This window comes from Martes martes, assembly GCF_963455335.1.
Source record: "Martes martes genome assembly, chromosome: 1".
Lineage (NCBI taxonomy): Eukaryota > Metazoa > Chordata > Mammalia > Carnivora > Mustelidae > Martes > Martes martes.
In genome coordinates this window covers 47,916,826-47,933,100 of record NC_137888.1, presented here as the reverse complement: position 1 = coordinate 47,933,100, position 16,275 = coordinate 47,916,826, and the positions used below count along the sequence as shown (strand labels likewise).

Genomic DNA, 16,275 nt, shown 5'->3' with positions numbered 1-16,275 from the left:
CCTGTAAAGTGAACATATTAATCTACATTTTATAAACAGCATTAATAATGTAGATTTTATTGACTTGAAGACAAACAACGTGACTTACCAAAGTGCCTAACCTTGCCTAGCAAAACATTCTACTGGTTATTGCTTATCTTTATGAATTAGGGTTTTGGGGCAAAGTTGCCTCAAAAAAAAAAAAAAAAAGGAGAGAGAGACAAATTCATTGATTGAGTTACCCTTGTCATCCCTCTAGGAAGACAGAATATGCGGGAGTGAAAAGGAAGGAACTAAAGTCAGAATAATCCAGATTTAAATCCAGACCCAACATTCTCTAGCTAAGTAAGTTTGACAACATTTTCTGAGCCTTTTCCCCATCAATTTCGTGGATATAATAATAACTGCCTCAAAGGTAGTTGTTAGGATTAAATGAGATAAGCATAAATCATAAACTTGTCAAATCATTTGTACACCTGAAGCTAATGTAATAATGTAACATTGTATGTCAACTGCAATCAAATAAAACATTTTTTAAGAAAAATTCAAAGCAAGAACACATTTATCTCTTTTTTGAGGAGCTGATATGATTTTACTGTTAAACAAAAGGGTTAAACAAGGGGTTTTTTGTTGCTTATTATGCTTCATTTGAAGTCTTAGCCCTCAGGAAGTTCAGGGATATGTCTCAGGGATTGTGTTTTGTACTTGTTTTTAGCAACTCCCTCTGTTTTCTTCCTTATAATGTCTTATATGTTGGTCCTTATTTTAATGGTTCTATTGTACCTGTGTCCTTTATTACTCACCACAAATTTCCCTTTTAAAGTAGATGTCATATAATGGAAAGGTAGGAGAGAGGAAGGAAAGAAAGATTCCTTGAAAGTATACTCTTTAAATAAAGTCTTACAAATTTAGCAGCCTTAATAGGGTGAAACCTCTAGTTCATAATTTTTTTTAACTGTAAACAAAACTTAAACCAACAAAGAAATAAGCAAAACAAAAACACATTTTTTCAAGTTTAAAATTTTGGGGGGGGGGGATTAAAATAACAGAAGTTTATTCATTCATGGTTCTGGAGGCTACAAGTCTTTTTTTTTTTTTAATTTTTTATTTCTTTTCAGCATAACAGTATTCATTGTTTTTGCACCACACCCAGTGCTCCCTGCAATCCATGCCCTCCCTAATACCCACCACCTGGTTCCCCCAACCTCACCCCCACCCCTTCAAAACCCTCAGGTTGTTTCTCAAGTTTAAATTTTATTGTTTTTGTTCTGGCAAATTTTCTCATGCTAATTATCCAAATCCTGTTAGTACAATATTTTGTAAATGATGTTCTGAGGGGTGGGGAGAGAGAAGGACAATCAGATCCCTTCTCAGCTACCACTCCATCAACAACTAATATAAATGCCTTCTTTTGTCCCCAAGAGTGGATCTTTGCAGCTATCCGTTGGACTTCTGCCTGCTCTCCCAACCTTCCGTCCTCCTCAGTTACCTTCTCAGAGGGCAGATCACCCCTCTTTCTGCTCTGTGGATGGGTTTTATTTACCCATATTTATTCAGTTTTATTAGAGCCTGTCTCTGTTTGTTTCAGAAGGGAATGCTCAGCACACCCAGCTTTGAATCCCTTTATGGAGAACCTGTGCAGCCCAAGGGAACCAGCTCCCGGGTCATAAAAAGTCTTTGTTGTGAGTTTCTGGGGGGGTTTCCGCTAACATCATTGTTTTACACACCACTGCTCCCCCTCCCACCTTCCAGGGTCAGCTTTAGCACATAGCCGTTTACTAACAAATATTTGCTGAACAACCAGAAAAAATCATTTTCTAAGTAATCTTCATTTTCGAGTCATTTTTCACACTTGGAAAGTGAGAACTTTGTGCACAAACCATAGGATTTTATTTACAATCCTAGTGAGAACATTCCTAAACTTTCTTCTTGAGATGAAATTCCATTCTGCACATGTTTGACTGACTATGTGCGTCCTTCTGTGTGTGTCCATAATTATTTATCTTTCTTGGATTTAGCTAAACAAACCCAAACATGTGTTCTTAATGATTTTAATTAAGCTGGTATCCAGTCAGGAGTTAAAAGAGCAAGAAGAGGCTAATTAAAGTAGGTAATTCCTCACCCTGCCCACTCACACACACATATTCATAGTCATGTGTGCGCCACTATGTACTAGCCAACCATGGACCCTTGCCTGGTATAGTTCACACCTTGGTGGGCAGCCTCAGCCCAGACATGGCTATTTGTAGTACTGGTGCGTTAGGTGTCAGGGACAGAGGCTCAGTACCTTCTCTTGACTTGAGTTCAACATAACAAGTTAAAGATAAACATAACATAGTTAACCATAAACAATTATTACCTTTCTGGATTCTAATCACAGTCGTCCAGATGCCCAGTCCCAAAACAATGGTCGTCAGCAGTCCACACACAATGGCCACGAGCACCTTGAGGTCACAAGCCCGGCAGGAAGCCATGGAAGCCACAAATCTACCCCTGGTAAAAAAAACAACTAGTGTCTTTCTTCTTGAGCCAAGAAGGTGAATCAGAAATGATTCTAAAACATAAAAAAAATAATTCCTCCTTTCAGTGATCTATCAGGCAGAATTCCTCATTTCCTAGGACTTTTTGGTTAATCAGGCAGGATGCAGTTTGAATCATCTAATGAAAGGTAAGTGCTCTCGCTGCTATTTCCTCATCCTTCACTGAATGAGAATGTGAAAAAAGAGATTGGAATCATGGGAAGAGAAGATAACTGAGCGTCATAAACAAGAAGGGGAGGGTATAGTTAACAGGGTCAAAGTATAAATGTTCAGATAAGCAAGAAGGCAGGGAAGGGAGCAAAAAAATAAAAAAAGAAACCAAGTCACCTTCTTACACTTTGGTTTTAGGGGGATCTAGCAGAAGTAGACTAACAAGTGCTTAAGGCCACACAGAACCCTCTTCTCAACAAGGGGTTTAAGCAGGGCCACACACACACACACATTTGTAGTCCTTGCACCTTTTTAAAGGAGCCCACATTTTGAAAGCTGCAGTTGGTGACTGGGCTTTACTAGCTCAGGTGAGTTTTGAAAAGCACGAAATCCCAGTACTGCAATCCACCTGTTAAGGGCTGAATTGCAGCTCCCTAAAAATTCCTATATTGAAGTTCTAATCCCTGTAACTCAGGATGTGACCTTATTTGGAGATAGAGTCATCACAGACGTGAGCAAGTTTAAATGAGGGCATGAGAGCAGGCTCTACACCAGTGAAACTGGAGTCCTAAGAAGAGGAAATTTGCACAGAGATATGCAGAGGAAAGAATTTAGGAAGACACACAGGGAGAAGATGGCTGTCAACAAGCCAAGGAAAGAGGCCTGGGACAGAGCCTTCCCTCCAAACCCTCAGAAGGAACCAACACTGCTGGCACCTTGATTTTGGACTTCTAGCCTCCACAACTGTGAGACAATAAATTTTTGTTGCTTAAGCCACTCAGTTGGGTTTGTTGCAACTGCCCTAGCAGCCTAGTTCACCATCTAGATCAATGTAAGCGGGTATCTTGGCAGCTGCCACTCTGACCCTCTCCTGCCCAGGCTCTCATGTTCTCTCCCCCAACCCCTACTCCAGCATTAACTGAAAGAACGGAAGAATGAATATTCGCTTCAATCAGAGCCCTATTCCTGGTGGATTAAGAAATATTTTACAAAAGAGGACACATTTAAGCTGACTTTTTCAACCCCCAAAACAACTATATATTTCCCCTATTCTCTCTAATACTTCCTTTATCAAAATACAGCTTTAGGGGACATGAACGTAGGTTCTAATCTTTGCCCGACCCAAGGAGTTTAGAAAAACACATCGATTTACCCCAACATGGAAGAACTTAGAGGTACTGCTGCAGCTGCACAACATAAATGAATTCAAATCGTTTCACTTGCTCTGAAGGGATTTTTAGAAATCTGTTTCTGGGATGTCTGCATGTATATGCACTGAAAACATTGGGAAGGGTACATTAAAAATAATTCCTCTTGGCGGTCTGAGAGGAGTCTGAAACTCATTTTTCATTTTATACCCTTTATGACTCAAAGTTTTTAATTTTTGCATTTACTATTTTTTCAATTATAATAACAAATATATCTATTATTCTTTCAACAATAAAATGGATCATTTTAAATAAATAATGTCTAAGAAAAGGAAGTAGCACTTACAAAGTACCTAGAATATACCAAACACTGTGCTATGCACTTTTTGTATCTTTATCTCATTTATCCTGTAACAGGTATTTTTGCCCATTGTATGAATGAGGAAATGAAACTTGGGCGGGTATTACTCTAAGCAGGAGCTCTCCGGTTATGGAAATTTGAATAACATTGGGTTACATAAAGGTTATAGTTTTCTTCAACTCTAGAATTTCCTAGAGCCTTTATTTATTTTTTTTTAAGATTTTGTTTATTTATTTCAGAGAGAGAGAGAGAGAATGAACACAAGCATGAGCAGGGGGTGGGTAGGGAGAAGCAAACTCCTCACTGAGCCGGGAGCCCGACACAGGACTCGATTCCAGGACCCTAGAACTATGACCTGAGCTGAAGGCAGACTCCCAACTGACTGAGCCATCCAGGAGCCCTTGTGAGAGCCTGTAATATGCTCACATACATTGTGAATTGTTGAGATCCCAGTGTTGACCACAGAATCCCCTTCTCAAGAATTTTGCAGAGATAGCGATTTTTCAGAATGTGCTTTGGAGACCCTGCCATGCATGATTATCGGCAGAAAGGTCTTACTTAGTTGAGCAGAGTGACTAAAGGAACTGATCATGGTGCCCATGTCTGCCATATGGTGATGGTATTTTTCACTTGTTGTATTTCAAATATTTTGAAGGGCCTGTAGTCTGGTGACTGAAAAACTGACTCTGGTGGTTCTCAGACATTTTCTCTTCCATACTCGATGGAAGTGCTGGAATCCTGAGGTGTTATAATGGCTGTAGCTTCTTAGTGCTTTTATATTTTCATTTATATGCCAACTATCCAGCTAGGAACTCGAGAAATTTATGGAATAGAAGAAATTCCTAGGAACTGATATTTAGATGTTGACATTCATATAAGGGCATGAATTTCTATTGCTTATAAACAAATATATAGACATCAATTTTATACCCACACACATATATCAAGATCACAAAAAGGAACAGGAAAAGGAAAAGATCTAAACAGGGAATAATTCATTTGTCATTTGTTCTACTCCATGCAGACACTGTGCTAGGTGCTGAGGATGACAGAGTGAACAGGAGAGGCAAGTCCTGGCCCTCACACAGCTTATGCTCAGGAATAGCTGAATTTGTACTGACGATGTCTCATTTGCTCAGTGACCCTGGACAAGCCACATAAGCATCTGAACTTCCATTTCTTCATATTTTAAACAACCTAGCTAAGGCCTTCCCTTCCTGAAAATTTCAGCCTAAAGTCATTAGTTGAAGAGGAACAAGGCAGTGTCTATAGTCGGGGTAGAGATGAGCAATAGACCAGAGCAGATGTCACAGCCCAATAGGGGAGGGCAAAGGGTCTTAGAGAGCCTGGCATGAGATGTCAGATTCCAAGAAGAGTGAATGAGGCATCTATGTGATGGGGAGGGACAGCCTCACAACCAAGGGGTGAGGAAGACCTTCCAGCAAGAGAGAGCCAATTGTGGGAAATCAAAGCCAGAGCAGGGAGAGGAGGGTATTCCTTTAGAGACCAAGAAGGGTCCCAGGGCATCTGCATGCATGGGCTGGTTGGTGTGGGAATTCAGAGCCACAGTTAAGTGAGGAGGGTATCCACATGGAGTTGCAACCTATAATAAGAAGTAGACCCCAAGCAAAGAAAGAAGAGTGTCCACATATAGGTAGGGTGGGGCTGAAGATCAGAGATTAGTTACATACAGGATGATAAATCAAATAGGTAAACATATAAGAATAATGAGAGCCAAGTTTCTTACTCTAAGAGAAGGGAGTTACTAATCTGGAAAGAAACAAAACTTGAATTCCATAAGAATTTCAAAACAGGGGGCACCTGGGTGGCTCAGTCATTAAGTGTCTGCCTTCGGCTCAGGTCATGATCCCAGGGTCCTGGGATTGAGACATACATCGGGCTCCCTTCTCGGGGGAAGCCTGCTTCTCCTTCTCCCACTCCCCCTGCTTGTGTTTCTTCTCTCATGGTCTCTCTCTCTGTCAATTAAATAAATAAAATCTTTTAAAAAAAAGAATTTCAAAACAGGTCATCAGAAACATGGAGAAAGAAAAGCTACAGAGAGCTAATTCTGAAGGAAGCAATATCTTTTAAGGGAAATGGCTATCAGATAAATGCATGAATATATATAGTCATGAACTTCTTATCTAAAAGAGGAAAACTGATGACAGCAACAAAGTCATTGTTTCAAGGGAAAGAAGGGGTGTGATATTACTTCTTATTTCTGATTTTGAGGTGAATAACTTCATTGTGACTTAAAAAAATAGAAACTTACAGTGTTGGCTTGGAAATGGATATATGTATCAATACAAACTCTTGGTTTTCTATATATATATTAATAATAGTATCTATTTCAATATATATTTAATAAATACATTTTACATAAAAATAAATAGATGCAAAACTGTGTATATACACAAATGTATATGTGTGCCTGTTTGATATATATCATACATTAACATACATATATTCTCTAGTTCTGGCTTTCATAGGCCCTGAAACAGTGACATCCCATTAATCTTACGCACACATATTGTACACCTGAAAAAAATATGATATTGTGTGTTAACCATAGTAGAATTAAAATTTTTGAAAACAGGGAACAAAAGAAGCTAGAATTCTTCCTTTAGAAAGAGAACAAAAGCTGCTGGTTTGGTCTGGTTTTCCTTCCTTTCCCATCAGTGGATAGAAGCAGCAGTGAGTGTTTCAGATGTATATAGCTGATACATGCTCACGGCTAGTGCTCAAGTGTTTGGAACAGGGCGGTTGTGCAGTAGTCTTTGGATCTAGGCCAGCTCCTGGGGCATATTACACATGTGTGAGCAGTCTGCTCTTTGGAATGAAGGTATCTCAGTCAGCCAGGGGAGGGAGGCATGTTAGCCAACCATTACAGCACTTACTCCAGCAAGCCAAGCACCAAGCCCTCAGTGGCAGAACTGCAGTCTTTCCCTTGGTATATCAGAACCTGTTGGTTCTAGGTTAACACATCATGAGAGCTCCCCACCTCTACTTGGGTACTCTCTGTGTGAGTGATAGCCCCATCTCCCCTTTCTGGGACTCTGGAAATAATTAGAAATACAGCAAGGGGATGGGAATGCCAACACTGAAGGCCTAAGTTTTTCATTCCATGTGAGAATTGGATAAAACTGAATATCAAGGAAACAGTCAACAAAACTAAAAGGCAACTTATGAAATTGGAGAAGATATTTGCAAATGACACTACAGATAAAGGGCTAGTATCAAAGGTCTATAAAGAAATTCTCAAATTCAACACCCAAAAAACAAATAATCCAGTCAAGAAATGGGCAGAAGACATGAACAGACATTTCTCTGAAGAGTTCATACAAATGGCCAATAGACGCATGAAAAAAATGCTCCACATCACTTGCCATCAGGGAAATACAAATCAAAACAACAATGAGATACCACCTCACACCAGTTCGAATGGCTAAAATTAACAAAACAGGGAACAACAAATATTGATGAGGATGTGGAGAAAGGGGAACCCTCTTACACTGTTGGTGGGAGCACAAGCTGGTGCAGCCACTCTGGAAAACAGTATAAAGATTCCTCAAGATGTTAAGAATAGAGCTACCCTATGCCCCTGAAATTGAACTACTATACCAAAGATACAGATGTAGTAAAAAGGAGGGGCACATGCACCCCAATGCTCATAGCAGCAATGTCCACAAGAGCCAAATGTGGAAGAAGCCGAGATGCCCTTCAACAGATGAATGGATAAGGAAGATGTGGTTCAGGTATACAATGGAATATCGCTCAGCCATCAGAAAGGATGAATACTTAACGATTTACATCAACATGGATGGAACTGGAGCATATTATACTGAGTGAAATAAGTAAGTCAATCAGAGAAAGACAATTATCATATGGTTTCACTTATACGCGGAATATAAGGAATAGTGCAGAGGATCATATGGGAAGGGAGGGAAAACTGAATGAGGAGAAATCAGAGGCGGAGACAAACCGTGAGAGACTCTTGACTCTGGGAAACAAACTGAGGGTTGCGGAAAGGGAGGTGGTTGAGGGGAAGGGGTAACCAGGTGATGGGCATTAAGAAGGGCACACGATGTGATGGGCACTGGGTGTTACACACAACTAATGAATCACTGAACACTACATCAAAAACTAATGATGTATCACTATATGTCAGGTAAACTGAATTCAAATTTTTAAAAAAACACACACACTAGAATCAAGTGTCTAGGTCCATTTTCTCTTGCCCCCAAAGTGAGGCAGCTTTCTTCCAATACCTCTGGCAATTTGAACATCAAAATAATGTTCTAAGATTATAACCTACTAAATAAGATAGGAAATTACTGAATCTGAAAGTCTGGGAGTGGGGCTAGCAAACTGCTTTAATTAGTCCTCCAACTCGATGCGCTTAACTTTATAATCACTGCTCAGTGGTAATTTTCCCAAAGAAAGAGAATCAAGTTTGCAGTAAACCAGCAAATGACTGGAGATTAAATGGCCTGTTTGTGTCCTAGAACATTCCTTTGTTAATGTTTATGGAAATCTTGCCAGATTTTCAGATAAGCTTGCCCAAATTCACAAGGAGCCTATTATTTCTGTCATCTGAAATTCTTCATTTTATGAAAATGAAATTCTTCATTTTATCTCATTTATTTAACAAATTCTTAATGACTTTATACGCAGAAGCACCAAGAAATTCTGAAATCTCTTTTCTTTCCCTACCGTCTGGACTATGACCCCAACAGAGAGTTAATTACACAGAAACCTGCTTACCTTACCTCCCGTGACACTAATGACAAAGGCCAATCTCAACTTCCCCACCTTCCTTAGAGAGGAGCCTGAGTTTCTCCACTGGAAAACCTCCCAATGACATTTGTCACCCCTTCATCAGTGAAAACTCTGAGCCACCGCTAACAGAGAAACCCTTGAGCTCACCTGTTTGTTTATCTATATACCACCTTACCCACCTCTGTTTCTACGTGGTGGGTCAATGGAGGGCGGGAGAAAGTTATCGAAAAAGCTTTCCTGGGCCAAGGGGAAGTCACCAGCTCACCGACCTTTCTTTGTGCCTTTCCACTCTCCTCTAGATGCCTTTGTTCTTCAGGTGCCTCCTATGCTCTCCAGACCCAGGTGTTCTAGATCTTGAGGCTCTACAAGGTCTTGAGGGCTGATTGCTCCATAGAGGAAAAATCAGCAATCATTTTGTGGAAGTAATTCACTTAACACTAGCTGAAGTTTGGTGCCTTTGAAACTAAAATATGTATCCATAGAAGATTCTGGACTCCAATTAATGTAACTCTGAATTAACCTTTCTGTGCTCCAGAAGATGAAAGAAAAGGAACCCTCAAATTCTTTTTTAATTTGAAGTATACTTCTGCATCTTTCTCCAAAGAATTTCAATTCCCCTCTTTATCTCTTCTTTTTTTTTTAGATTTATTTTTTTTAATTTTTAATTTTTTATTTTTTGACAGAGAGAGACACAGCGAGAGAGGGAATACAAGCAGGGGGAGTGGGAGAGGAGAAGCAGGCTTCCCGCCAAGTGAGCGGAGAGCCTGATATGGGGCTCGATCCTAGGACGCTGGGATCATGACCTGAGCAGAGGGCAGAGGCTTAACCCACTGAGCCACCCAGGTGCCCCCTCTTCATCTCTTCTGACTAGTTTCCTTGTCCTTCTTCTCCCATTTTCTCCTCTTTTATTCCTTACCTTCCATATCCCCCAAATCTGAGCTGATAGTCACAGGTGTGTGTTTAAGATTGAAAGTGGAGAGAATCGGACAATTATGGGTCGGTTGAGAGGCATAGTGTAGGAAATAGTTTAATTTTCTTCTTTCCTTTCCAAAAAGCCTCATTCAGATGAAAGGCAGACCCAAAATTTACAGTAAATAAAAAAGAGCCTCGGCCAAAAAACACTAGTCCCATGTGAACAGTGGTCCTTCTGTAAATAGTAATATGAGATCATAAGATTATCTGAGGTAAGATGACTTGGTATTTTCGATGTCCTGCATTAAAATCCCACTATTTTTTTTCAAGATTTTATTTACTTATTTGAGAGTGAGAGGGAGAGGCAGAAGGGAGGGGGCAGAGGGAGAAAGTGAAGTGGACTCCCTGCTGAGCAAGGAGGCGGAGACATGGGACTCAATCCCAGGACCTTGGGATCATGACCTAAGCCAAAGGCAAACACTTAACTGACAGAGACCCTCAGGTCCCCACATCCCACTATTTTTATCTTGACAAGAGAGTATTCTGGATCCTAAAGCTCTCCATTTAGTATAATTATTTTTATTATTAATATTTAATTAACGATTATTAATTATTAAATTATATGGCCTATATATCCTTTTTTTTCTGGAGAAACAGGACCACGCATTTTCCAGATAAGAGCGATAATCCCCAGAAAGCTTAATAATAGTATTTGATACTCAAGGAGTTTGTGATCTAGTTAAAGAACAGGCATAAAATATGTTAAAGCACATCAAAGATAATAATGCAGAAGTCACTACTTCATAAATGATTTACTCCACGAGTGTTTACTCTACATTCCACCTGAGGAATATTAGAATGAATGACAAAAAGACCAGTTAAGGAAACTTGCCAAACTGTGTGGGGCCATAAAACAGCATAAAGGTATTAACCAAGCCAAGTTATCAGCAGGTTTCTCAATAAGGTGACTATATTTTATAGCTCGTGATACAACTTGGGAGAGATAATATTTTCATCCCTGGCATTTGCCGTGTTATGTTCAGCATACATTTTCCAGTTCAAATATATGCCTTATTTTGAAGTCTAAAACATTACACTTAAAACTGATGTTAAGCTTAAGCACAAGTTAAGGGCATAGTTTTTTTAATTTTAAAGTTTTGAAAAATTAAGATTTTAGGGGCACCTGGGTGGCTCAGTGGGTTAAAGCCTCTGCCTTCAGCTCAGGTCATGATCCCAGAGTCCTGGGATCAAGCCCCGCATCGGGCTCTCTGCTCCGCAGGGAGCCTGCTTCCTCCTCTCTCTATGCCCGCATGTCTACTTGTGATCTCTGTCAAATAAATAAAAAAAAAATATTTAAAAAAAGTTACCCAAACTCTACCTCTAACAATGTTTGTGGTCTGACTTGTTCTTTTAGGATGTGAACCCGGTACTTCGTCTTATGCATTGTGTTGCCATGCTCTGCCACTAGAGGGTAGCATCCTTGTTAGTGTCTTCTGCTGTTTATTTTACAGTATATTCCGTATTTAGCTGTTCATCCAGTCTAATCCCCAGTGTGATTCTCTTTGGAAGTGAGACCTTTGGAAGGTAATCAGATAATCAGAGAGGGGGCCTCATGCTGGTATTAATTCCCTTTTAAAGAAGGTACCAGAGGGAGACAATCTCTCTCTCCACATGAGAAAACGAGACAGTCTGCAAACCAGGAAGGCCTTTACCAATTTTCAGAAGGACTAGTGTTCACATGGGACTCATGTTTTTTTGACTAAGGCTCTTTTTTACTTACTGTAAATTTTGGGTCTGCATTTCACTTGAGTGAGGCTTTTTGGAAAGGAAAGAAGACAAACTATTTCCTACACTATCCCTCTCAACCGACCCATAATTGACCAGTTCTCTCCTCTTTCGATCTTAACCACATACCTGTTGGTACCTTGATCTTGGACTTCCCACCCTCTAGAACTGTAAGAAATAAATGTTTGTTGTTCACACCACACAGTCTATGGTGCCCTGTGACAGCAGCCTACACTGACTAAGACGATGTCTGACCAGATATTTGAACAGAAGCAGTGTGGGGAGCAGAGATGGGGGAAGATGGTCTTTAAAATGAAGCGGGTCCTTCCAAGAAGGAACCGAGTTATTCACTATGCAGTAGTATCCCCTTTAAAGTGGAAAGATCTCCAATTTTTGGTGTCAGAAGACTTATATTCCATCATGGGCTCAGCAACGAATCGACTGCACGATCTTGGACAAATCACTAACTCTCTGGTCTCTGATTCTTCACATATAGGCAAACTTTTAAGACATATTTTCTCTAAATAATATCTTCCTTTGATTTTTCTCTCTTTATTTTGTTCCTATAGCTCACTTTCCAAAGCTACAAGTTAAACAGGATTCCTTAGGAGTTACAGTAGAGACAAAAGAAATATGGTTGCTGCTGGTGGGCGGGGCCAGGCTGGGAGTAGGAGAGCAGGCACGGGCTCCCAGGTGCCCTGATCCCACCGCGCCACAGCGCGACCCAGTCAGTGGTGGTCATACTGGTTGCCCAGTGTGGATACCAGATGGGCTGCTGCTTCTGGGGTCTGGCACTAAGGGAGGATGCCAAGGTCAACCAGAAAGGAATTTATAATGAGGCAATAACCAACTTCTTTAGAAATGTGGATGCAGAGTGGCTGGTAATGGTGACAGTGTTTCCAAGGGGAAACTTTGTTCTTTGAAAGCGCCAGCTGTCTTGATTGACGTGGAGGAAGGAGTAGTAAATGAAATTCTGCAGGGCCCATTGAGAGATGTGTTTGACAGCAAGCAGCTCAAGATATTTCTGGCTCACGGAATAACAAGGCTGTGGGTCACAAAGTTTTTGGCAGTCTTTATGAAGAACGGATTTTAGAGAAACTCAAAAGTTGGTGGAATTCTGTGATTGTTTGCAGTGTGTTTTACTAGACAGTCCATGGGAGGAAGAACAGCATCTGGATTTGGTACATTTCTCTTAAAGGTGCTTGAGGGTGAATTCCCAGAACTACAGTTTCATGACTTCAGTTTATCCTTCTGGAGAGGATGATGTCATAACCTTCCCTTATAATGGGATCTTGGCAATGAAGGGACCTAATGAGCATGCAGCCTATGTGTTGCCCACTGACAACTAATGTTTATTTGACATCATTAGCAAGATTGACCTCATGGTGAATTCTGGAAAGCTGGGTGCAATAAAGCCAAAGAGTCTGGTTACTTCAAGTGCCAGGACTTTTTGAAAAGTGGAACCAGAAGTGCTTAGATGCAATGAACACCACTGTGGCAAATTTGCTGCTGAACTTAAGTTCTGCAAGGTTTGAAGGGTCCCTTAATATGGACCTTAAAGAAATCAGCAGGAACTTAGTACCTTTTCCTTAAGTGCCTTATCTTGTGTCAAGCCTAACCTCTATATACACTGGCAGATATTAACATTCCCACCAGAAGGCTCAATCAGATCTTTTCAGATACCTTTAGTAAAGATCACCAACTCATCAGTCTAACTCCATAGTCTCTGTCTTGCCCGTGCCTTTATGGTGAGAGGAAATGGACCGGCTTCAGATCTTCACAGACATGTGGACCATTAAAACCTTCTGTATGGTTTGTCTCCTGGAATCAAGAAGGCTGGAAAGCCAGACTGTGTTTGGGACCTTCTGTGAGCCATTCCCATTATTAGCTCCAGCAAATAACCCATGCATGAAGCTTACCTTTGTGGAACTGAGAAATTCATGAGGTTCCACAAGAGCGAGGCTCATCCCCACCCAATGGAAAGGATGGAGGAAAGCTGTTTTGTGGAAGCTGTTCATCTTTATCAGGGCTCACACAGGACTAGAACCAACTGTATGCCACAAAACGCATGCCTGTGGAAGGCTTACCTAGACTAAGCATAGCTGTGTGAAAAAGAATCCCCAGAAATACAACTTTCACTTTTCTTAATTTCACATTGGGATTTTTTTTTGGCCACCTTACCTTTCTGTTTCAGAACTCTTGTGATTCAGAAAGCCCAATTTGTACTTTTCCTGTTAGAAAGCATTTTTGTCTTAAAAAGAGTAGTAGTTTCCATTTCATCACAATCTGTTGATGATACCAGTGTGTGAAATTAGTGAAGTCCTTGTGCTTGAACTTCAAACATTTGTCTTCAGAAAATTCCCCTTTTCTCAAATTGAGAAAACCAAGTCCTTCAACGTGTTACTTTATTTATAGTCTCCCAGTCAGGCATTTATGCAATGGTAATCATGTCTTCAATAAAAACCTTAGACAGGTATATTTTTTATATTTATTTATAATCGCTTTTTTCTTTTTTCTCTTTTAAGAGTCTATTTATTTGACAGAGAGAGACAAGCAAGAGAGGGAACACAAGTAGGGGGAGTGGGAGAGGGACAAGCAAGCTTCCCATCGAGCGGGGAGCCCAATGCAGGGCTTGATCCCAGGACCCTGAGATCATGACCTGAGCCGAAGGCAGACACTTAACGACTGAGCCACCCAGGGACCCCATTGATTTTTTTCATAATCTGTTTAAATTCTGATTCTTTAAAAGCAAGCATGAGCAGTAGAACACAATATAAATACTTCTGTGTAATACCTTCTAACTTTTCAGGGATAGGTTTTATTACAACTATTAAGGAGATCTTGTTTCTCCTTTGGGTAACCACTTGTTTGCTCTCAAAAGAATCACAATTTATATTTATTTTAACAGGCAGGCATATTAAATTATCTTTAAATATAATGCTTTTTTATTAAACCAGTTGATTTTATAATAATAAATGTCCATGTTTTTAAACACGCACAAAAAAGAAGTATGATTGTCTTCAGAGATTGTAAAATACTAGGAAGGAAGAATTTATGTATAAAGATAACTACAGCTGGGGCACCTGAGTGGTTTGGTCAGCTAAGTGTCTGCCTTCAGCTCAGGTCATGATCCCAGGAACCTGAGATGGAGTCCCACATCAGGAATGCTGCCAGCGGAGAGCCGACTTCTCCAGACTCTGCTGCTCCCCCTGTTTGTGAGCTCGCTCGCTCTCTTGCTCTCTCTCTATCAAATAAATAAATAAAATCTTTTTTTAAAAAGGTAACTACAGGACTGGATGGAATATGATCTGAAGTCACTCTGGACTTAGTACTGTGGGAGTTCACAGGCAGAGAAGAGTAGGATGAAGCAGTCGAAAAGAAAAGTTTTGAACTGAGCCTTAAAGAATCTCCAGAAGTCAGCTGCAAGGAGCCAGGAAGGTAGGGTAGTTAATAAAACATAGATACGGAAATTAAACATATTTGGGGGAACAGAAAACAAGTCAGCCTGACGGGTACAAGGGTTTTGTTGGATAGTATGAGAGCATAACTGCATAGTGAATTAAGCTCAAGAGAAATGATTTTATTTGAACATGATGCTAATTAACTTGGACCTGATCTGAGAGGCAAAGGAACCCGGGGAAGTTTCTCATCAGAGGAGAGAGCTCCATTTTAAATTGCTAAGCAACTTGTGTACTCGGGCGAGCTTATGTCTATATGTTTTGGAAACTGTATGTATTTTAGCTTAAGACAGAAATCCTCAAGTAGGGACTATTTGCATTCCATCCCAAGCTTCTTACTTAAACTTCTTAAATCCTCCCCTAGGACATCTGAAAACAGGCAGAACAGCCCGTGTTCATAAGGGTAACCAGGAAAAAGGTGTTTTCTCAACTATTTAACATTTCATGTTAGTCATAGTAATTCCTCCCACAACACATACACACACTGCTCTAAAGCAGTGAAGGTTAAGATCCACTGACATCTAATCTCAGAGCTGTTCGTTGGAATTGCCCTTAAAAGAAAGTGGCCTAGGGGCGCCTGGGTGGCTCAGTGGGTTAAAGCCTCTGCCTTTGGCTCAGGTCATGATCTCAGGGTCCTGGGATCGAGCCCCACATCAGGCTTTCTGCTTGGCAGGGAGCCTGCTTCCTCCTCTCTCTCTCTGCTTGCCTCTCTGCCTACTTGTGATCTGTCTGTCAAATAAATAAATAAAATCTTTAAAAAAAAAAAAAGAAAGTGGCCTAGAATTCATTAGACTATCACCTTAATATGTGTAAAAATTGGGGAGTCATATCCAGCAGGAAATAAATATTTTTTTAAAGTGCAGGATAACATCAAGTTCAGAAAGTCTTTATACTTAGAAGGAAATATATTTAAATATCTTTAGAGCTAAAGAATAATGAAATTCCATCAAGTGGCATGACAGCCTGGGCGAGGGTGGCAGATTTTCATGAGTAGGTGGAAAAGATGGATAATTTTAAGTATGACTCCAGCTCAGGATGGCGCCTTCCCTGTGCTTTAAAAGGCCGGGAGACAGCTTGTGTGGAGAGTCTGGTAGAATGACCACAAATAACATGATTCAGCATGTGCTGTTTGGGCCACTGTCAAGAATCCTATTCCATTCAGT

The 16,275-nt window shown here is 40.4% G+C and overlaps 1 protein-coding gene and 1 pseudogene across 2 annotated transcripts in view; one reads left to right on the top strand and one right to left on the bottom strand.

The window, feature by feature from the left end:
• ADGRG7 (adhesion G protein-coupled receptor G7) overlaps positions 1-2,453 on the bottom strand; it is a gene marked incomplete at both ends in the record, with an annotated part of 70,664 nt that extends 68,211 nt beyond the window's left edge. Inside the window, one exon of the mRNA XM_080828869.1 lies at positions 2,339-2,453. Coding sequence (XP_080684995.1) covers positions 2,339-2,453 — 115 coding nt within the window. The remainder of the gene's footprint in view (positions 1-2,338) is intronic.
• Positions 2,454-2,621: 168 nt separating this feature from the next.
• On the top strand, positions 2,622-13,598 carry LOC308339472 (tubulin epsilon chain-like; annotated as a pseudogene). The gene is made up of 2 exons: positions 2,622-2,647; positions 12,373-13,598. The product of its transcript is annotated as a tubulin epsilon chain-like (transcript).
• Positions 13,599-16,275: the final 2,677 nt, after the last annotated feature.